This window comes from Perca flavescens, chromosome 22 (assembly GCF_004354835.1).
Source record: "Perca flavescens isolate YP-PL-M2 chromosome 22, PFLA_1.0, whole genome shotgun sequence".
NCBI classification, from domain to species: domain Eukaryota; kingdom Metazoa; phylum Chordata; class Actinopteri; order Perciformes; family Percidae; genus Perca; species Perca flavescens.
The window spans coordinates 19,869,976-19,893,084 of record NC_041352.1 but is presented as its reverse complement, the minus strand read 5'-3'; the positions used below and the strand labels follow the sequence as shown (position 1 = coordinate 19,893,084).

Here is a 23,109-nt window from a genome sequence, read left to right as displayed (position 1 = left end):
CCTTGAGACGTGCAGCATTTACCAATAATCTGTCTGGCAGCAAGGCACTTTTGGTCTTTTGAAGAGAAGTAGCTTGACGATTTCAAAGAACAGTATTTTACACTCTCAGGATTAAAGTGCAGCGTGCATTTGAATAAAAAAGAAAACTAGAAATATGTCACTTTTGGGCCAAAACATTTGCGCATGTACTGCATCTTTGGTAGTGGTGTCCTAGACCTGAACTGTGAAAATGGCTACTTTTAACTGCTATCACAGGCTTGTTATTTGATATTAGTTGTAGTAACTCCTGATTCTCTCACATAGAACGAGACATAATTAGCATTTAAGTTACCTCACCTTACACTGAAATGTGATACCTGCACTCTTTTATGTATGAACAGTTATGATGCAACATGGCATCATGACTTTGCGTAAACATACACGCCACTTTCCTAAAGCTAAATGGTGTGTTATCTGTACGCATTTTGAGCTATCCACGTGTATGTCTACGCTGTATACAGCAGATGTAAGCATATGCGAGAACGTGCCGTACTATCGCAAGAACAACGTTGCACGAAAAAAACGTTTAAAACGTCCTTTCATACTACTCGCTACGGCGATAATTCACACGTAATGTAGGTCAATGGAGGCCAAACGGCGTTGATAAACACGCTAAAAAGCGATTGTGCATCTTGATAACACGCCAAATTGGCATACAAATTGCCACTTTATGAGATCAGTCTGTATGATGAGCATTTTGATGTATAAATGTCGATACAGACACATCTAGATCTTCGTATCTACAGTATGTACTTTCATCAAGTTCATTAGGATCTTCCCAAAGACCTGCACAGTGAGAAACAGGCATGCCATGCACACATATGCTACGCGACTCACCAGGGGGAGCGTTCAAAGTATTTTTCACTTGTGGAAGACAATAAAAGAACATAAAAGCAAAGCTCAATAGCTGTGAAACTGTCTGGAAATATAAAACTCACAGGAGCTAGTGTTAGTCATGCCAGATCCCATGTTAAAACTAAGCCAGGAGCTGTAATTTACACCTGTGTCTCCAAAAAATGTAAGAGTTTGGCCATCACAAAATCTGATTTATGAGGTTTGTGAGCTGACGTCAACACTGTGGGATTTTCCATGCTGCACTCTATTTCAATGTCCATATGTGACACAGACATGACACAGCAGCAGGGTGTGTCTTTTTTAATCACAAAGAAAATCTAAAATGTTCCACTTGCTGACACCGATGCCCTTCGATGCGCTCACTGTAAAATAAATGTGGCATCATGTGGTTGCAGGTGTGCCTTCCTAGACAGAGATTGTTTGTTTTTTTTTTGCCCTCAGGTTGCTATAAACACGTGAGGGCGTTCCTAGTACATTTCCCACTCTGTCATGTCAGCTTTTGTTTTTTTAGTTTGCTTCATCTCTCCGAGGGAATTTAAAGTTAAGTTTCTTAAAGGAAACAGCAGAAGCCTTTGACAGCCCCAGCTGACTTGACAAGGTAAGGTTTTTTTTCATTCTATCATATAGCAGTGCATGGATGATACGTGTGTGCATGAAAGGTGTACAGGTGTGTGCTTATCATCATAGGGGATGAATAATTGTCTGATAACTCATTATTGTGTAATTCATCTCCAGTGAATTGGGGTGGCAGTAGCTCAGTCAGTAGGGAGTTGGGTTTAGAAGTAGAGGATTGTTGGTTTAAGTCCCCATATGGACCAAAGTCAGAGTAGCAGGTCCCTCACTCTGACATCTCTACTTTAGTGCACGTATAAGTACTGAGCATGTGTGTAAACATTGTAATTTCCCCTTGCAGGATTAATAAAGTATACATTATTATTATGAAGTATTTTTTTTTTTAAATAAGCAACTTCCCTGACACACGTCATTTGTAATATCAGAGATAATGCATATGGTGTAATGTACTGAATATGTACAACAACAAAGCATCAACAAACACTAAATGTGATTTTAACAGTATTTTTTTTATTTCTATTAGACTAACCTGTGGTGGAATTAAGCAAAGTACATTCACTCAAGTACTGTACTTACTGTAAGTACAAATTCTAGGTACATGTAATCTACTTGAGTATTTCCTTTCTATGCAGTGTTATACTTCTACTCCATCTTAGAAGCAATATTGTTTGTTACTTTTGACATTTGTCTGACAGCTTTAGTACTTTTCAGATTGCAATTTCTCATACCCTTCCTGTCCAGTGAAAACCATGTATCTTCAGGTGTGTTTGTGATAAACTGAAGGATGCTCATTTATGTGTTATGAAAATTATCCTTCTTCTTTAGCTAAAAAAAAACAAAAAAAACAAACACTTGAAATACTCTAAAAACCCTCTTGGATCAGCTGGGAAATGAATCATCACCAATCTGAAAACGGCTGTTTATCTGACACCATGAAAAGTTGACTTAGAGATACCTGGTTCTCACAGGACAGCAACGCTACAAACTTATGATCTTAAAGAATATGATGCATTGCTGTAGATTAAACTACCCAACAATAGGGAGAGAAAATTTGTTAAAATTAGCAAAACAAATACTTTAAGGGCCCTATCTTGCACACGGCGCAGCGCAAAGCCCGACGCGAGTGTCTTTGCTACTTTAAGACCGACGCAGTTGTCAATTTCCTGTCCAGCGCCCACGTCGTTTAAATAGCAAATGCACCTGCACCCATCTTTGCGCCCATGGGCGTGCTGGTCTTACAGGGAGGTGTGTTCAGGTGCATTCTTGGCGTATTGCTATCTTGAGGCAGCGGGAAGTGATCGCGCCATTGACCAACAAAAACCTGGTCTAAAGTCAATAACGCAGCATTTCATTGTTATTTTAACAGCAAATTAGTAAAATGGACACTATGCTTGGTACACACACACACACACACACACACAGGGAAGCGCAGCAGCAGCACACAAACATGCAAAAGATTACAAATAAAAATATTACGGTGCAAATCCGCAATCATAATAGCAATGCACCAAGGTAAAAACGCGCCTGGCTTTTAAAGGGAATGGGAGATGACACTCTGATTGGTTTACTTCATGTTACGCCCAAAACACACCTATGAATTAATGAAGACACTAAGTACAACCCTTTTAAACCATGCGCACGGCGCACAGGCCCTTTTTTCTTTTTTCAAACTTGCAAAAGTGGATTTGGACACGCCCTAAACGCACCTGCGCCAGGCGCTTCACACCGTGCGCTTAGATCGTTAAAAAAAGATCCACAGAACTTGAAGTAGAGTGGGATCTCTTCCTGCAGCTCTCCCCTCTTTGTCGCACAGGCAATGCATGCGCAGAACAGCCAATAGGAACGCTCTGTCTTTGAAATGACCTGTGATTGGCCAAAGTCTCCCATGACGGCTAGATTTTGTGAAGCCTGAAAACCGAGCCAAGAGGAGGTAGGGAAGTCTAGTTTTCTCTCAGACTTCTTGAATTACAGTATGCTGAAAGAATATTATGGAATTTCTGCCCAACGATGCCAAAAATGAAGTGCCTACCACTGCTTTAAGTACATTTTGCTGATAATACTTACATACTGGTACTGGAGTATTTTCACAGTGTGGTATTTGTACTTTTACTTATGTTAAGGATCTGAATTATTCTTTCATCACATAGGCTGCCATTGGTTTTTAAAGCATGACATAACAAATAGTTTTTTTAATGAAATTAAGTTGTAGTGTGTTAAGAATGCAGGATTAGCAGTATTGTTTCGGGGTGCCTCAGAGAGTCACCGTTAACACCTTTTACACGAGACTTTTTTTTTTTATTAAAGCTTTTAATTCTTCTGTATTTATTTAAGTTTATTGCATTTCTCACGAATGGCATATGACACTTTTACAAGCTTTATTCATTTTACAGGCAACCACCCCATACAAACATAATGGCTGACCCATGGCAGAATGCATATGACTTTGCTGTTCAAGTGGCAAGAGCTGCTGGAGCGGTATGTAAAAGCCATCTATGAATGTATTTCTCCTCTGGTGTTTGCAACATTGTCTTGAATATTTTTGATGATATTGTGATGATCAAAACATGAACTATGCCCTGCTTTATCATGATCCCTAACCATGTGCCAATAATATTCCATTTGTTTAGGTGATCAGGAACGCCGGGGAGGATGAAATAAAGGTCCAGACAAAGAGCTGCGCTGTAGACCTTGTCACTCAGACTGATGAGAGGGTGGAGAAAATCATCATCGGGTCTCTTAAAGAACAATTTGGAAATGGCACACACTGGTGAGACACACACACAAACACACACACACCTGCATATGCATTTTTGTACCGTTTGTGTCATATTTTGATATTTGTCATTGGTTTTTCTGTGCTGCAGTTTCATTGGAGAAGAGTCAGTCGCAGAGGGGGAGCCATGTATCTTAACTGACAAACCTACATGGATTATAGTCCCTGTGGACGGCACCACCAACTTCGTGCATGGGTAAGTTGTCAGTGTTGCTAAAGGACAATTGTGTTTATGGATTTACTTTAACCTGATCAAACCCAACAGGCCAAACTCAACGGCTGTGATATTACAAGAAGCATTATCATTATTATTATTATTATTATTACTTAATATGAAGCTACAGCCAGGAGACAGTTAGCTTAGCTTATCATAAAGACTGGAATCAGGGTTGAAACAGCCAGCCAAGGCTAGCTTGCTCCACTTACATATTTATTTTGAAGGGACAGACTTGAGAGTGGTATTGATTTTCTCATCTCGGCAAGAAAACAAATAATCTTATTTCCTAAAACCTCAAGGAATAGTTTTAACCATCATTTATTAAATGCTTTTAAATACCTAGATGCACAGGGTAAGAAAAAAGTATGTAATCACACATCTCTGTTCTGATGGACATGAATCTACTTATTCACAGATTCCCGTTCGTGGCTGTGTCTATTGCCTTTGCTGTCAATAAGGAGGTATGTCAAATCCAACAAGTGGGTCAATAAAAGAAGTTTATCCACACTGAACAATATGTGAAAGCTGAAATAATGACGTCTGTTTTCAGTTGGAGTTTGGTGTGGTGTACAGCTGCTTGGAAGACAAGATGTATAAAGCAAGGAAAGGGAAGGGAGCTTTCTGCAATGATGAACCGATTAAGGTGTCCGATGTAAACGGTAACACTGTCATATTTCTGTGCAATACTAGTCAGAAGTTCGGACTATTTGCATATTTGAATGAATAAAAAAAGTAGGAATAAACACAAGGCAAGCTTTACATTGACCACAAATGTGTGTCATCCTTGGCTTTGCTTTTGAAATTTAGTATGTGGAAACATATTCATACAGAATCATCACTTTCACATCAAGAACCTCAGGGCTACTTACTTTTCTGCATTCAAGCAGAATCCTCTAGATTAAAAAGGTTATACACATTCAATGTGGAGGTGACTGAAACTGTATGTGTGAGTGTGAGTGTGTGTGTGTGTGTGTGTGTGTGTGCATGTTTGTTTTTTTGTGTGTGTGTGTGCGCACCTTTACAGTCCCTCTCACACCTATAATTATTCATAATAATAACCCCTTTTGGCATGCTGTCATTGCAGACATCAATAAGTCCATTATCATCTCTGAGCATGGAACTGACAGGAGCATAGAAAAGGTAACCAAGATCTTCTCAACCATGCAGAAGATCCTCCGCATCCCAGTGCATGGGTGAGTGGTCTTGACATGCATACACTGACTCGTTATTACGCTGTGTGCTGGCCTACAAAGCCAAAACAGAGCAACCAAATATGTTTTTGTCCCGAATCTGACTTTTTGGCATTCGTTTTACCATATTGAAAATGATCATGCCTTGGAAATGTTTAATTTCTTTTAAACAGCACGTAAAATTTGCATTAGAAGCTGTTGTTTTGTTTACAGAGAAACTGCCAACTAGAAAGCTGAATCCTTATGTGCCCAGGATCCTATGTCTCTTGAAATGAACTAAGATTATCAGCGTTTGGTAAGGGCTAGCTTCAGCATTCTAATTGCAAAAGAGCAAAGGAATATGGATGTTTCAAATGCAGTTTGAGTGGTAAAAATCTCAGCTGCTGTGGCGTTACCAGTATCTAAAGTCAAGAAAAATATCTTGCCCACAAACTTGGGGGCGTAGGTTTCAACAAGTATAACATAACTGGCTATAAGCTGTAGTTGGGTGATTTCAACATATTGACCCAGGGAAACATACATTGAATATTTGAATTAGGGAAAAAAATAAACATTGCTGAGAACATAAAACCCATTGAAAGCGACTGTGGCTCTGGTGGAGTGGTCGCCTACCAATAGACCTTTTTCACGGCAGACATGTTGACATGCCATAGTGGGAAAAGAACAGATGTATTCGAAACCATTAATGATGGCGGCATTCCACTTAGGACAGGCCCTGGTATTGTTCATGCTGACTCACTGGAATAGCTTACTGGGACACTTAATGGAATTGAGCCATCGTTAAGGTTATCAGTTTCAGCTGTGCTTTTCCTACTATGACAAGTCAAAATGTCTGCTGTGAAAAAGGTCCATTGGAAGGTTGGGTGGTTTGATCCCTGGCCCTGCAGTCCCTGTCGGTCGAAGTGTCCTTGGTCAAAACACTGAACCCTGAATTGCTCCCGATGCTGCGTGAAAATGTGTGTGAATGTTTATCTGATGAGCAGGTGGCACCTTGTATCGCAGCCTCGGCCACAGTGTATTAATGTGTGTGAATGGTTCCTGTACTCTGTTGAAGGAGAAAGCCGGCGCAAAATGAACCTAGGGGTTAATAACCGAGTCAACCGTTCTCTGGGATATGTTTTCATGCTAATCAAATGTGACCAGTTTTAGCGCATACTGCTAATTAGCTCATAAAGCTAGTCGTCGGGGCAAGGGTAAAGTAAAAAGACAGTCATGACCAGTTGAACGACGAACGCCGTGCTTGAGCTATGTTACTGGTTACACGGCGTTCATCAATCGACTGGTCGTGACTGTTTTCCCAAGATGGCACCTGCCTGTATATGCGAACGGTACTGTCTTTGTAAACTATCTTTTTAATAAACTGTCTGTACACTTACAAAGTTCTCAATGCTTCGGTTTACATGTAGGGACCCTCCTTGTTCTACCGTGGAAGTGTGGTGCTATTTTGAGCCTTGTTAGTGGTACAGAAATAGAGATTTCTTTTTACTTTACCCGTGCCCCGACGACTAGCGTTATAAGCTAATTAGCAGTTTGCGCTAAAACTGGTCACATTTGATTAGCATGAAAAAATATCGCAGAGAACGGTCAACTCCGTACACTTGTTATTTACCCCTAGGTTCATTTTGCGCCGGATTTCTCCATTAAGGCGCATTGAGTAGTCGTTGAGACTTAAAGCGCTATATAAATCTAGTCCATTTACATTTAATATGTCATATTAGGAGGTTATTGAGCAGGGAAACATAGGACCCTGGGAACATATGCTCCCTTTTCTGGCCAGCCTGGACATTTTAAACCCTTTTTTGTCCACCACCCTCCATCTATAGTTACTGTTTGCTGCCTTTCTGTAGGACAGTGTTGCCTATTTGTATTCATTCATCTCCAACTGCTGTGTCCCGACAGGCTGCGTGGGTCAGGGACAGCTGCCACTAACATGTGTCTGGTGGCGTCGGGGGCGTCGGAGGCCTTCTTTGAGATTGGGATCCATTGCTGGGACGTTGCTGCTGGAGCGGTTATAGTCAAAGAAGCCGGCGGACTAGTGCTGGATGTTGATGGTGTGTATGCTTTCAAATCTGATCACATGAACATCAAGTGATTATGCAGCATTAACCTGAGTGCAAAGTCTTGCAAACCTAAATAAAGGAAGGAGGTGATAAATACTAAAAGCAGGGTTTGTTTTTGGGTGAAACCCCTCCTAATAAAGGCTTTGTTTGGCAATTTAGGGGGGGCCGTTTGATTTGATGTCTCGAAGGATGGTTTCAGCAAACAACAAGGTTATTGCTGATCGGATCATCAAGGAAATTGAAATATTCCAAGTGGTGAGGGACGACGCTCCGATACAGAAGAAATGACAATATCCAAATGTGTTTTATTTTTTAAATTTTTTTTTATGAGTACAAGAGGAGTCTAGTCCAGCCAGTTGCTGTATGTTGAAATATAAAGTTTCTGTGCTGTAATTACTACTGATTGTCTTTGAATTTGCATTTATTTTTTTAATAAAGATTATTTTTTGGGGCTTTTCCCTTTATCTGAAAGTAGATAGACATGAAAGGGGGAGAGAGATGGGGGATGACACGCAGCAAAGGGCAGCAAGTCGGATTCGAACCTTGCACTGCTGCAGGACTCATGGGGTGAACGCTCTTACTGGGGGAAGTAAAGGCCGCCCCATCGGCTGCACTTTTTTAACCAAAGGAAATCATTTCAATTCAGTCTCCAATTTCAGCGACCTCCACTAGCCTGGGAAAACCCTGATGAACTTTGGGCAAATTTGAGAAGTCTGGCAAAGAGCCCATTCAAGCCGATTTCCAATTTTTCCAAATCGAGGCACCAATCACAACCGTTGAGGCGGGCTTTACACGATGACGTTAGCGCAGCGACAGCAAGCAGCTTTTTGTTTACATTCAACATGACGGCCACCAAAGCGCAGCAACCCGCTACATCACCCGGATCGTTGGTCTGATTGGTTGAAGGACTATCCAATTGGCCCAGAGGCATTTGAGCGGCGTGCGTTGGTGACGCCCCTTTGGAAATGGGTTGTGAATGAAGCTTGCCCAGACCCTTCTCCATTACAACTGAGACGTCTGGTGTCAACCAGGCTAGACCTCCAGGTTACATTTGATTACTCTTCTGTGATTTATTTTGTGATCAAAAATACTGATTGAGGTGGGAAACGGCTGCAAATTTTACACTTTTTTATACCAGCATATTGTAATTTTGCTCACATTCTTGTCTGTAGCTAAGTATTTAACCTTGCATTAGATATGAATCATTCAGTATGTAGACCCACATCCAGATGTTTGTTTTGGTTTAATTTTACCCAATTTTGAACTCTGTTTTAGAATGAAGCTGTTCTGAGACAGATGATTATTTTGACTGGATTCCCAATCACTGAAGGTATCTCTCCTCCTGTCTGATGTGACTCTAATGTGCAGTGTTTGGAATAACGCCGTTTAAAAGAACGACGTTAGGAAACGGAGTTATTTTTTCAGTAACTGGGTAATCTAACTAATTACTTTTCCCGTCGTTACAACGCCGTTAACGTTACTGGACGTTAAATGCGGTGCGTTACTATGCATTGATTGAATAAACTGTGTAATCCGAACGCATCCCTTGCTAACAGCTACTGAGGAGGTGGGTTAATAACGAGGTAAGCGTTTATGATTGGCTAAGGCAGAGTCATGTTTCATGGTAGCCAATCAGAGCCAGTGTTTTTACACACATGCCAGCACACGCGCCACACACACAACAGGTAAACAGATTAGGCAGAGATGGCGAGTCAGGAGCAATCCGATGAAAAGTTGGCATTTTCCAGGTGGAGATATGCACTACTTCAAATTAATTGTGGTCAAAGGCAAGAACGTGCATGTGTACATTATGTTCAGGAGCGAAGACTTTGTCGACATCCGTTATAAGCAACTCTAATTTAATGAAGCATCTCACAACGACACACGCATCTACAAAGTGGCCGAAACCAGCGATACCTCCACCACAGATGATAGCTCGCCATCCACTAGCAAGGACTCGGAGCAAAGTCCTCCAAGCAGCAAAAGCTAGATCTTTCTGCCTCACAACAAAAACCTATGACACAGGCTGAAGTCAACCGCATGACAGGCAGGTGTTAAAAGCATATGTGTCATATAAGTTTATATGGTGTAACTGTTTACTTTACTTACAAAGATAATACTTGAAGTGCAGGATAAATCTCTTGCTGTCTGTCGACGTGCAATAAATATCGAAAGTTATGTACGTTAAACACCTGTCTGTTCTACTCATTTCAACTGACTTGTGAAAACTGCTAAAAAAAAATCCAAATTCTTTGACATATAGCAACTTTTTTTTTTTTTTTAAAGTAACGCAAATAGTTACTTTCCCTGGTAACGAGTTACTTTTATTATAGAGTAATTCAGTTACTAACTCAGTTACTTTTTTGAACAAGTAGTAAAGTAACGTTCCAAACACTGCTAATGTGTAATTATCAGACGGAATGGAGTGGAATTCTGCCGGGGTGATTACCCTCATTAGAGGCCACAGTCTTTGGCACATAGTGAATTCAACGTTGAAGTGATCAACATCACCATATTGCCCGAGAGCCTCTATTTCAGCATTATTGCTGTTTACTCAATTTATTACTCTCATATTACTGTCCACCACTAGAGGCCAGTAATGCATCAGCAATTAGATGGGATGTTCAGGATGCTCTCTCATTTTACATTGGTTGGTTGAGCATGCAGTATTCTTTTTAGAAGAAGTATTAGAAGTTTGTATTGTGGACTGTATTAGAGATCGACTGCATGCTCCGAAGTCTTTTCATTATTTATCAACACCTTTTCTAGCGTCACAATAGGAACCCACCCAAGAGATGAGGTCATTTTTCATGTCTGCTCTTGTTAATCTGATCTGTAAATTAACTGCTGGCTATGAGATCGGTCGATGATGAAGAACCCAAAGGTGGAGGAACAAGCTTGTGAGCGAAAGCGAACAGCAACCGCGGAGCAGCTGCAACACAAACAGCAGGAACAACAACAACAGCAGCAGCAATAAACAGCAGGAGGTTGGGGTGGGGGGGGATGAGGAGTGTTTGAACTGGTGCCTTTGAAACATAAATAACTGCAATTTCATTGTACAATTATCTCACTATACACCTGCCGCTGCTGTAGTGTATGATGATTTGTGTGATGTCCTAAAAGAGATGTTTGTCTAATTCTAATTGTAATTCCACAGCACTTTGAGCATCTGAGCACATTGAGTAATCTGAAGCTCTTTTTTATTATAATGTACAGGGAATGGGATGAAATAATGTGTTGCAGTAGAACGGGGCCAGATAATAGTTGCAAATACAGTAGCTACATCTTAACATTTGCTTGAACTTGCCCGGAGTACCAGATGGCTGAAATTTGCCTTGTAGGACAATACAGTAAATGCCACAGACAACACACAAGTTCATAAAAGTCAATGCAGCATATTTATTCGGAACTATCAGTGTTTTCTTTTCCCTTAATCCTAACCATTTTATAATCCAAAGACATTTGAACGTGATAGTTAAACAGTTGAATTTACTGAGTGAATTTACTTAGCCTGGATGCCAGCCGAATTTAGCCCCGCCCACAACATTCAAGGTCGGGAAGTTCATATTCTGACCAGAAGCTGAGTATGATCTCTTAATACATCCATGGTATGACCACGTCAGGCTACTCTTTTTAACTATCTCAATAGTAAATACGTAATTTAACGTGTACCAGTTCTCACGCTCGTTTTATTGTGAAGGGATGCAAAGTGAGAGTGTAGTTAAGACTTGTATTTTGATAACATTAGCATAGCAACATAGCTTCCCAAAACAAAACAGATGGTTTTATATACTACCGAATAATATTTTTTTTATAGAAAACATTCCACTATTTTTGATATTAAATAGCAACACGTTATTTCAATCTCTGATTATGTATTTATAAGCAATGTATAAATCATTAATTAATAACACTGGCTCAAAACCATATTACAGTTGTAATCCTATTAATGGACATTTTCAAATGTTTATTAATGCATTTCTCCCCATGTCAAGCAAATGATGGATGAATGGATGAGTGACTGACAATATAATATAAAAAAAAGACTTAAAAAAACTTTTAATACATGTTTTAACACATTGTATGGGTACAGGATCTGCTCATAATTAAATGTAAAAGTATGTGTTTTTAATCATTCATTAATTGATAATACACATCAGTTAGGATGAATCTTTAATGAAGTCATAATCATTGACAAATATTGTATATTAATAAACACTGTGCATCCTTGTGGACAGTTTCACCTGCTGGGCTGGCAGCCGAAAAATGGGGTTCAGTGGTAGGCTACTGACTAGCTACTGAGTAATTTAGAAATTAATATAATTCTGGATTATTGCATGACATAAAAAAAACTAGGTTGCTGCGGTTATTTATCATTATGCTACGATTTAAATCAGTGTTTTAAAATCGCGTTTTGATTTCCCCAGGCTTGCTCAAGTGAGTGTGGGAAAACAACAATACGCATGCTCAAAGGTGATTGCCTTTTGTCAAGCTGCAAGCTGATTGGCTGTTTGCCACGGGCTGCTCTCGTAGTTGTCTTTCGTTCGTTAGAGAAGTTAGTAACGTTAAGTGCGGCCACCGTTAACGATTTGGATTATCTAGCTAGCCATATTCTACAGCACACGTTTTAAATCCGTCTTTTAAAGACAATTTAAAGATTAAAAACCTCGGTGCATATCAGCAGCGGGATATTGTTATAAGGCAAACCTTTGGTAAACATAATATAATTGATTTAGCTAACGTGGAGTGTTCTCCAGAACAAAACGGCTAACTGCTAACGTTAGCTTGTCAAAGAAGACGCATTTCGCTTCCCGTGTGTGTCAATAATCAAAAAGAGGATGGTAACTGGTTACGAACAGGATTTCAGGACCAAGCATCCTTCTGAGAGAGCTGACCAAACAGAAAAGCAGCAAGACAACGCGGTAAAGTTCTACTTGCTCAGCAAAACCAACTACCCAAACTGACAGCGCATACCAACAGGTATGTGCCCAGTCGGATTTTCACCTGTGTTAAACTGTGTGGGAAATGTGAAGTAGCGCATTATGTCAAATTGTGTAATTTCCGGTTTTGCATCTCTCCAAAGTGACGTTGGTTGAGATGCAACCACCATTTTTTTCCATCCAAAAATACCACTGTGTACACTGAATTATTTGAGCAGGTCCCTGCTGTAATTATTGATGGCATGGAATGGTTAAAGTAACGTTTTACCTGTTACCAAAGATTGTAAGAGATATTTGTATAGTGTCAAAAACCTTCTCTCAAGTCTTTACGCATATTAAATAACCAATAGAGGACATGCCAGAGGGCCAGCCAACCTAAACGAGTCTAAACAGTATTTACATTTATTACAACATACAGATGAATTATTTGAGTTCACAGAGCATCAGGTTTGAAATGGCTATTTCAAGATCAAAATCCTTTATTAATCCCACAATGTGGACATTTACACTGTTGCAGCAGCAAGGGATGAGAGGAAAAGTAGAAGACACAGATAAACGCACAATAGTGCATATAATTAAAGAGAATAAATATTAAAATAATAAAATGTATTGACCGTATTGCACAGTCACATTTTTTTTTTTATTGCATGTACAACTGAGAACAGCGTTAGCACAGAAATAAAACGGCAGGTATAAGTGCAACTAAAAAGTAGAAATGAGTGCCTGAACTGAAGGACCTATCTAACACTAATTCAAGATGCCAAAGAAATGCACACACAAAAGTCTGAACAGAAACTAGGCACAGACACTCATTTTAGGAAATGTGATCAGAAACCATGTCCGAGACAAAGTAGTTAAAACTTATAGTGATCAGTAAATTGCATTCAACTGTACTCCCATTGTCAAGTTTGTTTGATTATCCCAAGAATGTTGTTACTTGCAGGAACTTTTCTCCCCCGGCACATGTTGTCTACGGAGTCTGGCTAAAAATCAGTAGCAGGCATAGCTGTCCTTGCCCAAATACTGTAACCGCTACAATCTCTACCAAGATTAAGCCAAGTGAGTATTTTATTGGTGTTTTGATTGCCTGGCTGAAGGTTCAGTTTGTGAGGCTCATGTTATCAGGTGCTTTTCAGGTTCTTTTAGGTCCTGTCGGATTCAATCAAAATCTTGAACATGCCTCTGACCTGTAGCAGTTTAAGTTGGACCAGGCGAGGATTAAACAGAAATAGAACTTATACGTTTTTTTTTATCACTTCTGCAAATCAACCTGATACACAGATAAACATATATTCATATTTGAATTGTTATTAAAACTGAACCGAAAAAGTTAAAGAAAGGCCTTTTTATACGTTTTAATCCCTTAGTGCTCTTTGTTAGATTGAGTCAACAGCAGGTTTGATCTGTCTGGAGGTCCGCCCATCCTTTTTTCTATTCTTTACTCCTTCAGCCAGCTGAGCAGCTGAGGTGTACAGAGGTGATACTGTGTGGACCTAGCCTAATATTAAAGCATTTAAGCAGAGTTGGTGCCATGAGTATTGAGGATGCTGCATCGCCTGTTGATGCTTTCGTTCTATGACTGAGGCCAACGTAAAGCATTCAGAGCACTGGAGCTTTCTCTGGATACAGCTGAAATGTACCTCTCTATTAGGCATACCTGCAAACTAGTCGCTTTTTGGCGAAAATCGCCATTTTGAATGGGAAAATGTCATCCACGTGAATCGTGTGGATCCGAAGAGTTTTTATTGGGGGGGGTTAAGCAGTTGCCTTAACGACCGTTAGCTACCGGACCGAATAGCAAAGGGGATTTCGGTGCCTTATTTAGGTGCCACTTAAATGCCTGCGCTTCTCTCTGATGCTTCCGAAAACGGACGTTAGAGGCAACTGAAACATCGCCGCACGGGACGCTAGTTAACACTACACTCGAGAGCAGGTAACGTTAGCTGGCAGCTGGAGTAGGTAGTGCTGCATTTAAAGTTATTGTAAAATACCCTTTTCCCATCCATTGGTTGTTTTTGTCGTTAACAGGAATTTACTGGTGAAATAAGTTATTGTTATAAGTTATTGTTATTACATTTTTAATAAATCATTTAATTTTATCCCTGTGGCCTTAGCAATAAACAAGCCGTTCTTTAATGTTGCCGACGTTTTGTGCTCCCTCTTTTTTTTTTTTCCGGTGTGTCTATTTGCACCCCCGGTACGAATAGCCACGGCCACACAGCTGAGCTATTTACACCCTGTGACGTAACAACAAAAACACGTTGCTCGCGTGCACCAAAATCATGGCGGACGTTCATCTTCCATGACCGCAGAAACTGGCATATTAGGGAAGTTTTGTCTCTAAAGTTTAAAACAATTTAATTTCTAGCGGAAAATGGATACTACAGTTGCGCTTTCTGTCTTCAGTGAAAGCATACAACCGTTGGTTTGTTAGTTAGTATCTATTTTTTGTATACGGTACGGTTACCTAGCAACCGAGGCTTGAAGAAAGCAAGTGGTAAACAGTTGTTCAACTTCCTGAAAGAACTGCTAGGTTCCCCTGTGAGGTGATCTTGATTTTGTAATTTTGGATTGGATAATTTGCATGTAATTTTGCAGGGTGGTAGGGGAAGACTCATGAATATGCCTGCTCTGGTTGGGTTGGTTAGGTTTAGGCAAGAGGAGTGGGATTGGTTATGGTTAGGGTAAGAATGTCAGGGTGATAATATTCCAAAAAGGTGTAACACATGAGTAGTATGGATAACTGTGTGTAAATATATGCCAAGGTACTGTAAATGCACAGGGGTGCAATTAGCATACATTGATATTTGTACCACACGGGGTATTAATAGAACACATTGCTTTGTGCACCGGCGGGGTATGAATAGCATTCATTTCTAATTGCACCAGGGTACGAATATCACTTCTAATTGCACCAGGGTACACATAGCATTTACTGCTAATTGTACCAGGGGTGCAAATAGCCTCACCCTTTTTTTTTTAGATCAACTTTTTATTGTTTTATATTTTTGAACAGACAAAAAAAATTGAACAAGGTGGTCGTTAAAAAAAAAAAAAAAAAAAAAAAAAAAAAAAATATATATATATATATATATATATATATAATTTATATTTATATATATATATAATTTATATTTTATATATATATATATAATTTATATTTATATATATTTATATATATATATATATATATATACATTATATTTATATATATATATATATATACTATTCATATATATTTAAATCTTTCGGTTCATTGCTACACATGGATTTCATTGACAAATTCAAGCAGTATAAACTCCCCTTTTTATTGTATCTGCTCTTAAAAAAAGAAACTTCCTGAGTGGAGTCTGAACACAACAGACAAAAGGCCAAAAAACAAAAAGCAGCGACCAGAATGTCAACAAGCAACATCAGAAGGCAATAATCGGTTATGGTCTGTCACTGCATCGATGCAGAATCGTCTACGTCCGCATCCCAATCGATCGATGCGGATGATTCCTTTCAACGCCCCTACTCTCTATTAGGGCTGCAAATGATGATCTTTCTTATTATCGATGAATCTTATAACTGTTTGCTCTATGAATAATCAGAAAAGATTGTAAAATGCACTGGAGTACCGCACTGAAATCATGGTGAGGTTGTCGGGTGGAAAGCAGGTTTGATACCAGAATCCTAGTTTAGTTAGTTAGTGTCTGTTGTTTAAGCAACAAAATCATTCTTGGCTCAGTTACATGTTTAATAAACACATTATGTCTCAAGTCAGTGCAGCTATTTTGTCTAATTAACCAGACTATGTCCTTTCCCTAACCCAGTGGATCCCAAACTTTTTTTGCAGGGCCCCCCTTTTGTAGATACAAATATTTTCATATTTTAGTATAGCTTCATCGTCTGCTTTACGTTTACCTGGCAGTCCTTTAACAAACTTGTCCATGCTTTGCTAGCAGTGCAGCAGAACCATATATTTATTTATATGTAGTGTTTTGGAGGAGAATAAATTAGTGTCAGTGTATCGCCCGATATGTCAATTGACAACATTTGAATAGAAAATGTAATCTAGTCAGTATTACATTTCCTTGCTTTTGTAAATTTGTTGTAGCCTATAAACATAATCAATAAAGACAATGTTATGTTCTCATATGTCTTGTTTTGTCCAACCAAAGATATTCATTTTATTATAATTTAAGCTAATAGGAAGCAGCAAATTCTAACATTTGAGGACCTGAGGCGGTCATAAGTATGGCATTGCTGCTTGAACAATAACTGAAATCGATTGTATTGATGATTTAAATAGTTGCTGAATAACTTTCTGTTGATCAGCTAATTAAGTGAGTGACTAAGCATTTCAACTCCACTTTTTATGCTGCATCATGCATCATCCTGACAAGCAAAGAGGGACCAGGTTGACAGATCCTCCATCATATTTCATTGTTAAGTGTTAGTATGCCTTTACAAAGGAAACTGTACCTTTTTATAGAGGGGGGAATTGAAAAACAGTGGTTGGAGCCAGACCAAGAAGTTACTACTAAAACTTAGAGCTGAAACCTGGAAATGACAATACGCTGGCTCTGGCTGTTATTCACACTGCAACTACATAACGTCTTGCAATCAAATCAGTTTTAGGAGAAGTGCAGCAGTGATTCTAAGCTCTAGGTTTTTGCCAGGCAGGATCATTTAACGCTGGTCTTCATGGAAATGAGGAAGCAATCATCTAATCTGTAGAAATTATATATGATGCAACAGTTGGATTTGTAATGTATTCAGTAATCAATAGTGCTGAGTGTATATTATACTCTGCAATCAATAGTGCTGGGAGTTTAAGAGAGCAAAGAAATGGTTTGAGAAAGCATTGCGGCCTGATTTCCTGATTTCATACATTTAATGTCTAGAGGTGTGTCCTTAAGTGTAATGAAATTGAACACACAGACCATCACAAGCACGAACGCCCCCAGATATCCACTGTGAGTCCATCTTTTTTTTTTGGTTCTACAGAGCCAGAAACAAAGCAGGCTGCAGGAGATTGAGGCTGCAAGTTCCTTTGCGTCCAGCATATAAAACCACAGTAAACAACAATGACCATAATCAAAATGGAAAAGGCAGGAACCCTTTAATTTGTGCTTGTAGCCCTTACATGTCATCATTAGGTAATCAAGGCCTGTGGTTGCTGTACGTGCAGCAAAATAATGCACAGCACTCACTGTACATCCAGTAATATACAGTACAGTTCAGGTCCCTTTTGGTGATTTTCAGGGATTATTCCACGTAGTAAGCTCTACTTCCATTTCTGCTTCTATTGGTGCTTAGGGCTGGGCGATAGGGAGAAAATCAGATATCACGATATTCTTGACCAAATACCTTGATATCGATATTGCGGCGATATTGTAGGGTTGACAATTGGTGCTTTAACAAAATATCTTCACACTCTTCACACAGATTTTAGATAAATAATCACCAGTAATGTGGACATAATGTCTACGTGGGGAAAAGGCAAATAATAGAACAGCTAGTACAGTCTGGTAAGTTCAGAAAAGTACATCACTTTACTGCAATGCAGCCTTTAAAACCAGTAAAAGACAACACTTATGTCATATCACGATATTATTACATGGCTTGCTTGAATTCTAATGTAGAATGCGATCTGTTATTTCTTGATAACAGACCGCTGCTAAGGATAACACACCGTTGCCATGCAAAAGCAGAGCGTTGCCATGGACACAGTTCTGTTCACTCTGGAGGACAGCTATCAATCAATCCGCTGAAAGAAGTCCGGATAATTTAGCCTATCAGCTGTGGCAAAATGTGGGGAAACGTGGAGCAACTTTTGTCCTCCAAGCAATGACAGCAGATCTGATGAGCGTCTATCGCTAGTATATTTCTATACCGTCTATGATCGCTAGCTACGCAGTAACAGCCGTAGGGACAACAACGCTAATTAGTTAGCTTACATTGCAACTTGTTTAACGTTAACTTACAGGTGTGTCAACATGCAGCGGCTCTGCAAAAAGGAAACGAGATGAATGAGGACATAAACGTCCACATAAATATTCCCAAAGAAGCCATTCACCGTGTTTCACTTCCCCGTCAACAAATGTTCAGTTTAATGTAAATTAGAGCAGCCGATAGCCCGCTAGCTCACTACAACGCGTCAGCTAATGTGTCAATTCCTGCAGTGATTAAAACAGCAGCGGCAGCACCCCATAAAATATACGGCTACTACCACAGCCCGTAAGGTGGTGTTGAGTAGCTAATAGACGAAGGATTGCATTACAGAGTTTTTACGTTGCTATGGACGCAGGATTCCAACCGTAGAGACGGAACGGACTATTTTCTCTAGTGGAAGCAATACAATCGTATTTAAATCAATAAACTCCCATTTAAATCAATATTTTGTCAAGTTATTAGTCAAATTATTGATTTATTTGGTAAGTAGCCATGTAATAAGCGTCCTGATCACCCTGTCGGGGTTGTATTAGCTATAACAACCGCCTCGCTCTACATTATCCCTTACTTACGATATCCAAAATCTAAGACGATATCTAGTCTCATATCACGAAATCGATATAATATTGATATATTGTCCAGCCCTATTAGTGCTTCTTTCCCTTTCCTACTCAGTTCAAGTCATGTTATGCAAAACATCTGAAGCAAAGCCAAAGAAATTAGCTTGTGCTGGCCGGCAGCCATATTGACTAGGGGGCTCCCGGTCCCAGCTGTTTTTGATGCACTATTATGCTAATAAAAAAAGTTAAGACACATTTCATCAAAGCGTGTGCTGAACTTATGCTTTCTGTCTGGAGCGGATCGATGCTCATCGCCCTCCTTGAGGAAAGGAGGGATCAGTCCAAACATTGTAATGAAATCTAAAACTGAGTTTTATGAGATGCAACGTGTGAGTGGTGTCTATCAAAAGCTGCTCAAAAGTGGTGAATCAATAGAGATATTAACATAACACGCAGATATAGACAAAATCAATGATGCTAATCCTAAGTAATTGCCCTTGAAGCCTTTCTTACATTTATTTTAACGGATTTTCTGTCCCAGTGAGGTTTCTCTGACATATTAATTGCTTGCCTAAGTGCTGTATTTTCCGAGCTCTTTGATTAATCTTCATTGTCTTTTCTGTCCCTCATTATTGATCCACTAAACACACACTCAGTCGTTGCTTTTAAATACACTTTTAATAACATCTGCTGATGCTATACTTTTCATCTAATGTGTGCACATTTCTTCCTCACTAACCGCTTGTCACCTGTCTTCAGGTGTTACAGTCTAAGGAGATTTTTAAGTGTAGGCGCAGCAGTACGCCCATACATGTACACAGTCCCAGTAAATTACCTGCCTCTTTCAGCATGATGCCTCACAATGCGCCGGTCTATCGCCACTGGTTTCTCAGTGCCATTCAACATGTTTGCGATGTGAGGATGAGGAATCGATATCCCTGCCTGGTGCTTGTGTGGGCGTACGCAATTAGCAGCTACAGCCTCAGACCAGTGGCAGACAGATCAAACTGCAGTATCCACATATTGAGTAAGCTGTAACACTTGAACACGGCACGTTGTGTTTGAGACTGCATCAAAACTAGTTTGCTAGTGGGCAGAGAGCTCCTAACAGTTACTGTAGCTAAAAGTAATGGATACATTTGGCTGGGCAATATATCGATTGTTATATCGACATCGATATATATGAGGCTTGATATTGTCTTTTTTTTTCTTCTTCTTTCAGTCAGAGCAGGGCCAGCTGTTTCCCCCTGTTTCCGGTCTTTGTGCTAAGCTAAGTTTACCAGCTCCTGGCTCCAGCTACATATTTGCTGCACAGACCTTATGAGAGTGGTATCAATCCTCTCTTCTGATTCTTGGCAAGAAAGCAAATAAGAGCATTTCTCAAAAGGTCAAACTATTCCTTTCAGTGCACAATGTTTTATCAGTAGTTTCTAACCTCCTTTCAAGAAACCTGTCTTCCAATTACAAAATTAGAGAGACTGTCAACCAGAGATGTTTCTTGGAATAATAAGCGACACCATCATGCATTCTCAAGGTCTGCAAATGGTTTTAAGCTTTATTGTTTAAACCACCCAATTTCCTCAATTTGACCATTTCTGTTAGCAGCTTATTTCATTCCTTAGTTAGTTTAGGCATATTTTTGTTTCCGAAAAACCTAGACGTCTTTTGAAATACTGAAAAAAAAAAAGGAAAATCAAGCAGCCATTCATCCATTCAGCTCTTGTGTGGGTGGCCTCCTAGGCCACCGGCTAGACGGTGTCACCTTGTGTCACCCGTGTGACTGAAAACAGTCACCACTGCCTCCCGACTCTGGGGAGAAGGGGGTTATTACGCACAGGGGAGTGACCACGGCTCGGCAGCAGGGCTACCCCAAAGGCAAAGCATCTATGCATTTGAATAATCTATTGCACCAGCTCACACATTTGCATATTTGGGCACTTCCAAGTCACTGGGGCAATATGATTCACTTCCCTCCGCCAGACTGTGTTGTTACTAGTATGAAACAGGATGGATATAAGTTTGTTAGAATGCAAGTTCCCTCATGAATCTTTTTAGGCCGCTGTGAAGAAAAAGAAAAACAGAAAGCGACGCCATCAGACTGTAGAATTACTTTGCTGTTTTCATTCGGAGACATCAGTGACTGCGGGGAAGTTTTGTCCACAAGGAGATACCTGAGAGGGCTCTAAATTGTGAAGAAGACTGACACGAGTGTGAATTTAACAATTGCCAGTTAGAGTGTAAAGAGGAGTTGTGTGGTGTGCAGTGAAGCAACCCCTCCACGCTCTCTGCCTCTTACCCACCTCTCATGGATTCTGTAATGGATACAGCCTCTGAAGGATTTAAGGATGGCCAGGCTGCTCACCTGTTAAAATAGAGCTTCTGTTCTTTTTTTTTTTTTTTTTTTTTTTTTTTTTTTAAGCAGTCCATCCTCAAACTTTTGACAAAGCATGACTTTTCTGCTGCACGCAAATGATCTGGGGGTTAGAGAGAATATGTGTTGTTATTCAGTGTTTTACACATGCATGTCGCACAATAAAAAGTAATTAAATCCGTACTCTGACCTTTTGTGATGTTTCGACAGCTCTCTGCTGTGTATTCACCACATTTTTTAAATGAGTGTGGAGTGTTTGAGCGCTGATATCCACCAGTGCGCTGCACTGAATCAACAGAAAGCAACGGGGAACACTGTGTAGTCATGCACTCACCACCAAGGTTATTGTGAGGATTGTCTGCGAAGAAAAAGAAGAGCACAGAGGAGCTACAAGAATGAAATATGTTAGTCTGCCAGTTTGTCACAGAAGCGTTGTGCTCCTATGTGATAGACTGGCAGACCATGCTAGCTCAGTATCCTTGGGGACACACAGGCTACTGTTATGGAGTTGCATTTTTTGCGAAGCAGAGAGACAGAGTGTGAGAGAGAGAAGCCACTGGTTTCGGTGTCTTGGAGCAGACATGCTTAAGCCTTGTTAGGCTGCTTGCGTCTGTGAAGGTTTATGGCCTGTGTCGAGCAGAAAGTCCACAATCAACTATCATGACACGGAGGATAAAAATAAAAAAAAAAATAAAAAAAGTTACACTGGATGGACCCTCTTAGCAGCGTTTGAGTGTGTGCGAAGAGCTTCCCAAAACTTTTGTATAATGACATCGAGCAAAGCATCAGGACTGTGCTGGAGGTGAGAATAACAGCCCGACCTCTGAATTTTCACTTGACACTGTGTGTAGTTAAATCAGTTCTAGTCTAGGTTAATTTATTTTTATAGTTTGGACTCAAAATGTTGTCCAAGACGGCTTTGCAGTGGGTACAGCATACACTCTATCCTTAGACCCCCAATTTGAATAAGGGAAATACTCCCAGCATTAAGATGTTGCATTAAGCAGTTCCTCCAGAAAAAAAGCGATTATGCAATCGCATAATTCAATGCATAATCAGCCAAAGTCGGCCTATTTATGTGGGGGCCACATTTTTTCAAATACGCCGCACTTTCACATATAGCTGAGCAGAAAGTTGAAAAATGTTGCGTTCTCTTACTCCGATTCTCCACTGGGCACGTCTGCGCTGTGTTTCTGCTGCGCCATACCACACCGGGAGCGTCTCAGATGCAGAGCGTCTTGCCTGCCCGACTCGCAGATTATATTGACTCTACAAGTACTTTAAAGAACAATACACTGTCTATTAAGCCATATGATCTACCTTCCACTCCAGGCACTCCTGCAGTTAAACTCCATACCTTGTCTTTTATGGCGTTGTCCAAAAAGATCTGTGATGTCGTATTATATTTTTCAACCTCTAAGATGAATCTTTGGTTGTCCGTGGTGTTGTAAAGCAGACATAAACGATAGTGGGGGGGTGTTATGGTAAATTTGACTGGATACTCGCTGTTTCACTTCCTGCCCGGCTGCCTGAACGTCCCGCGGCTCGCGTGAAAATAGACCTGGCGCGTATCTTTCTCGGACCGTAGAGC

General features: G+C 40.0%; 2 protein-coding genes across 7 annotated transcripts in view; both read left to right on the top strand.

Moving 5' to 3' along the window:
• Nucleotides 1-1,328: 1,328 nt before the first annotated feature.
• LOC114549444 (inositol monophosphatase 1) lies at nucleotides 1,329-7,995 on the top strand. Of its 3 annotated transcripts, XM_028569756.1 has the most exons (10): nucleotides 1,329-1,492; nucleotides 1,991-2,044; nucleotides 3,858-3,942; nucleotides 4,095-4,234; nucleotides 4,332-4,436; nucleotides 4,873-4,918; nucleotides 5,008-5,116; nucleotides 5,542-5,650; nucleotides 7,547-7,700; nucleotides 7,867-7,995. In XM_028569756.1, the coding sequence occupies exons 3-10, from the start codon at nucleotides 3,880-3,882 to the stop codon at nucleotides 7,993-7,995; spliced, it is 855 nt and encodes a 284-aa protein (XP_028425557.1). In that variant the 5' UTR covers nucleotides 1,329-1,492; nucleotides 1,991-2,044; nucleotides 3,858-3,879. The 3 variants fall into 3 exon arrangements, with proteins under 3 accessions (XP_028425557.1, XP_028425556.1, XP_028425555.1); XM_028569755.1 differs by lacking the exon at nucleotides 1,329-1,492 and having other exon boundaries at nucleotides 1,980-2,044; nucleotides 7,547-7,698; nucleotides 7,867-7,933; XM_028569754.1 differs by lacking the exons at nucleotides 1,329-1,492; nucleotides 1,991-2,044 and adding an exon at nucleotides 3,317-3,397 and having other exon boundaries at nucleotides 7,547-7,698; nucleotides 7,867-7,933.
• Nucleotides 7,996-12,192: 4,197 nt separating this feature from the next.
• Nucleotides 12,193-23,109, top strand: part of LOC114549038 (cadherin-7) — a 153,949-nt gene continuing 143,032 nt past the window's right edge. For 2 of the 4 annotated variants that reach the window (XM_028569147.1, XM_028569146.1), the window contains exons 1-2: nucleotides 12,193-12,687; nucleotides 13,591-13,706. The gene's annotated coding sequence lies outside the window, so the exon portion shown is untranslated. The remainder of the gene's footprint in view (nucleotides 12,688-13,590; nucleotides 13,707-23,109) is intronic. The other 2 variants (XM_028569149.1, XM_028569148.1) reach the window with 1 other exon arrangement.

Excerpts from the sequence above, each read along its gene's own strand:
- LOC114549444 (XM_028569756.1), top strand. The coding sequence starts at position 3,880 with ATGGCTGACCCATGGCAGAATGCATATGACTTTGCTGTTCAAGTGGCA. Across the intron at positions 3,943-4,094 it reads TGGCAAGAGCTGCTGGAGCG|GTGATCAGGAACGCCGGGGA; the intron begins GTATGTAAAAGC and ends CCATTTGTTTAG. Across the intron at positions 4,437-4,872 it reads ACCACCAACTTCGTGCATGG|ATTCCCGTTCGTGGCTGTGT; the intron begins GTAAGTTGTCAG and ends ACTTATTCACAG.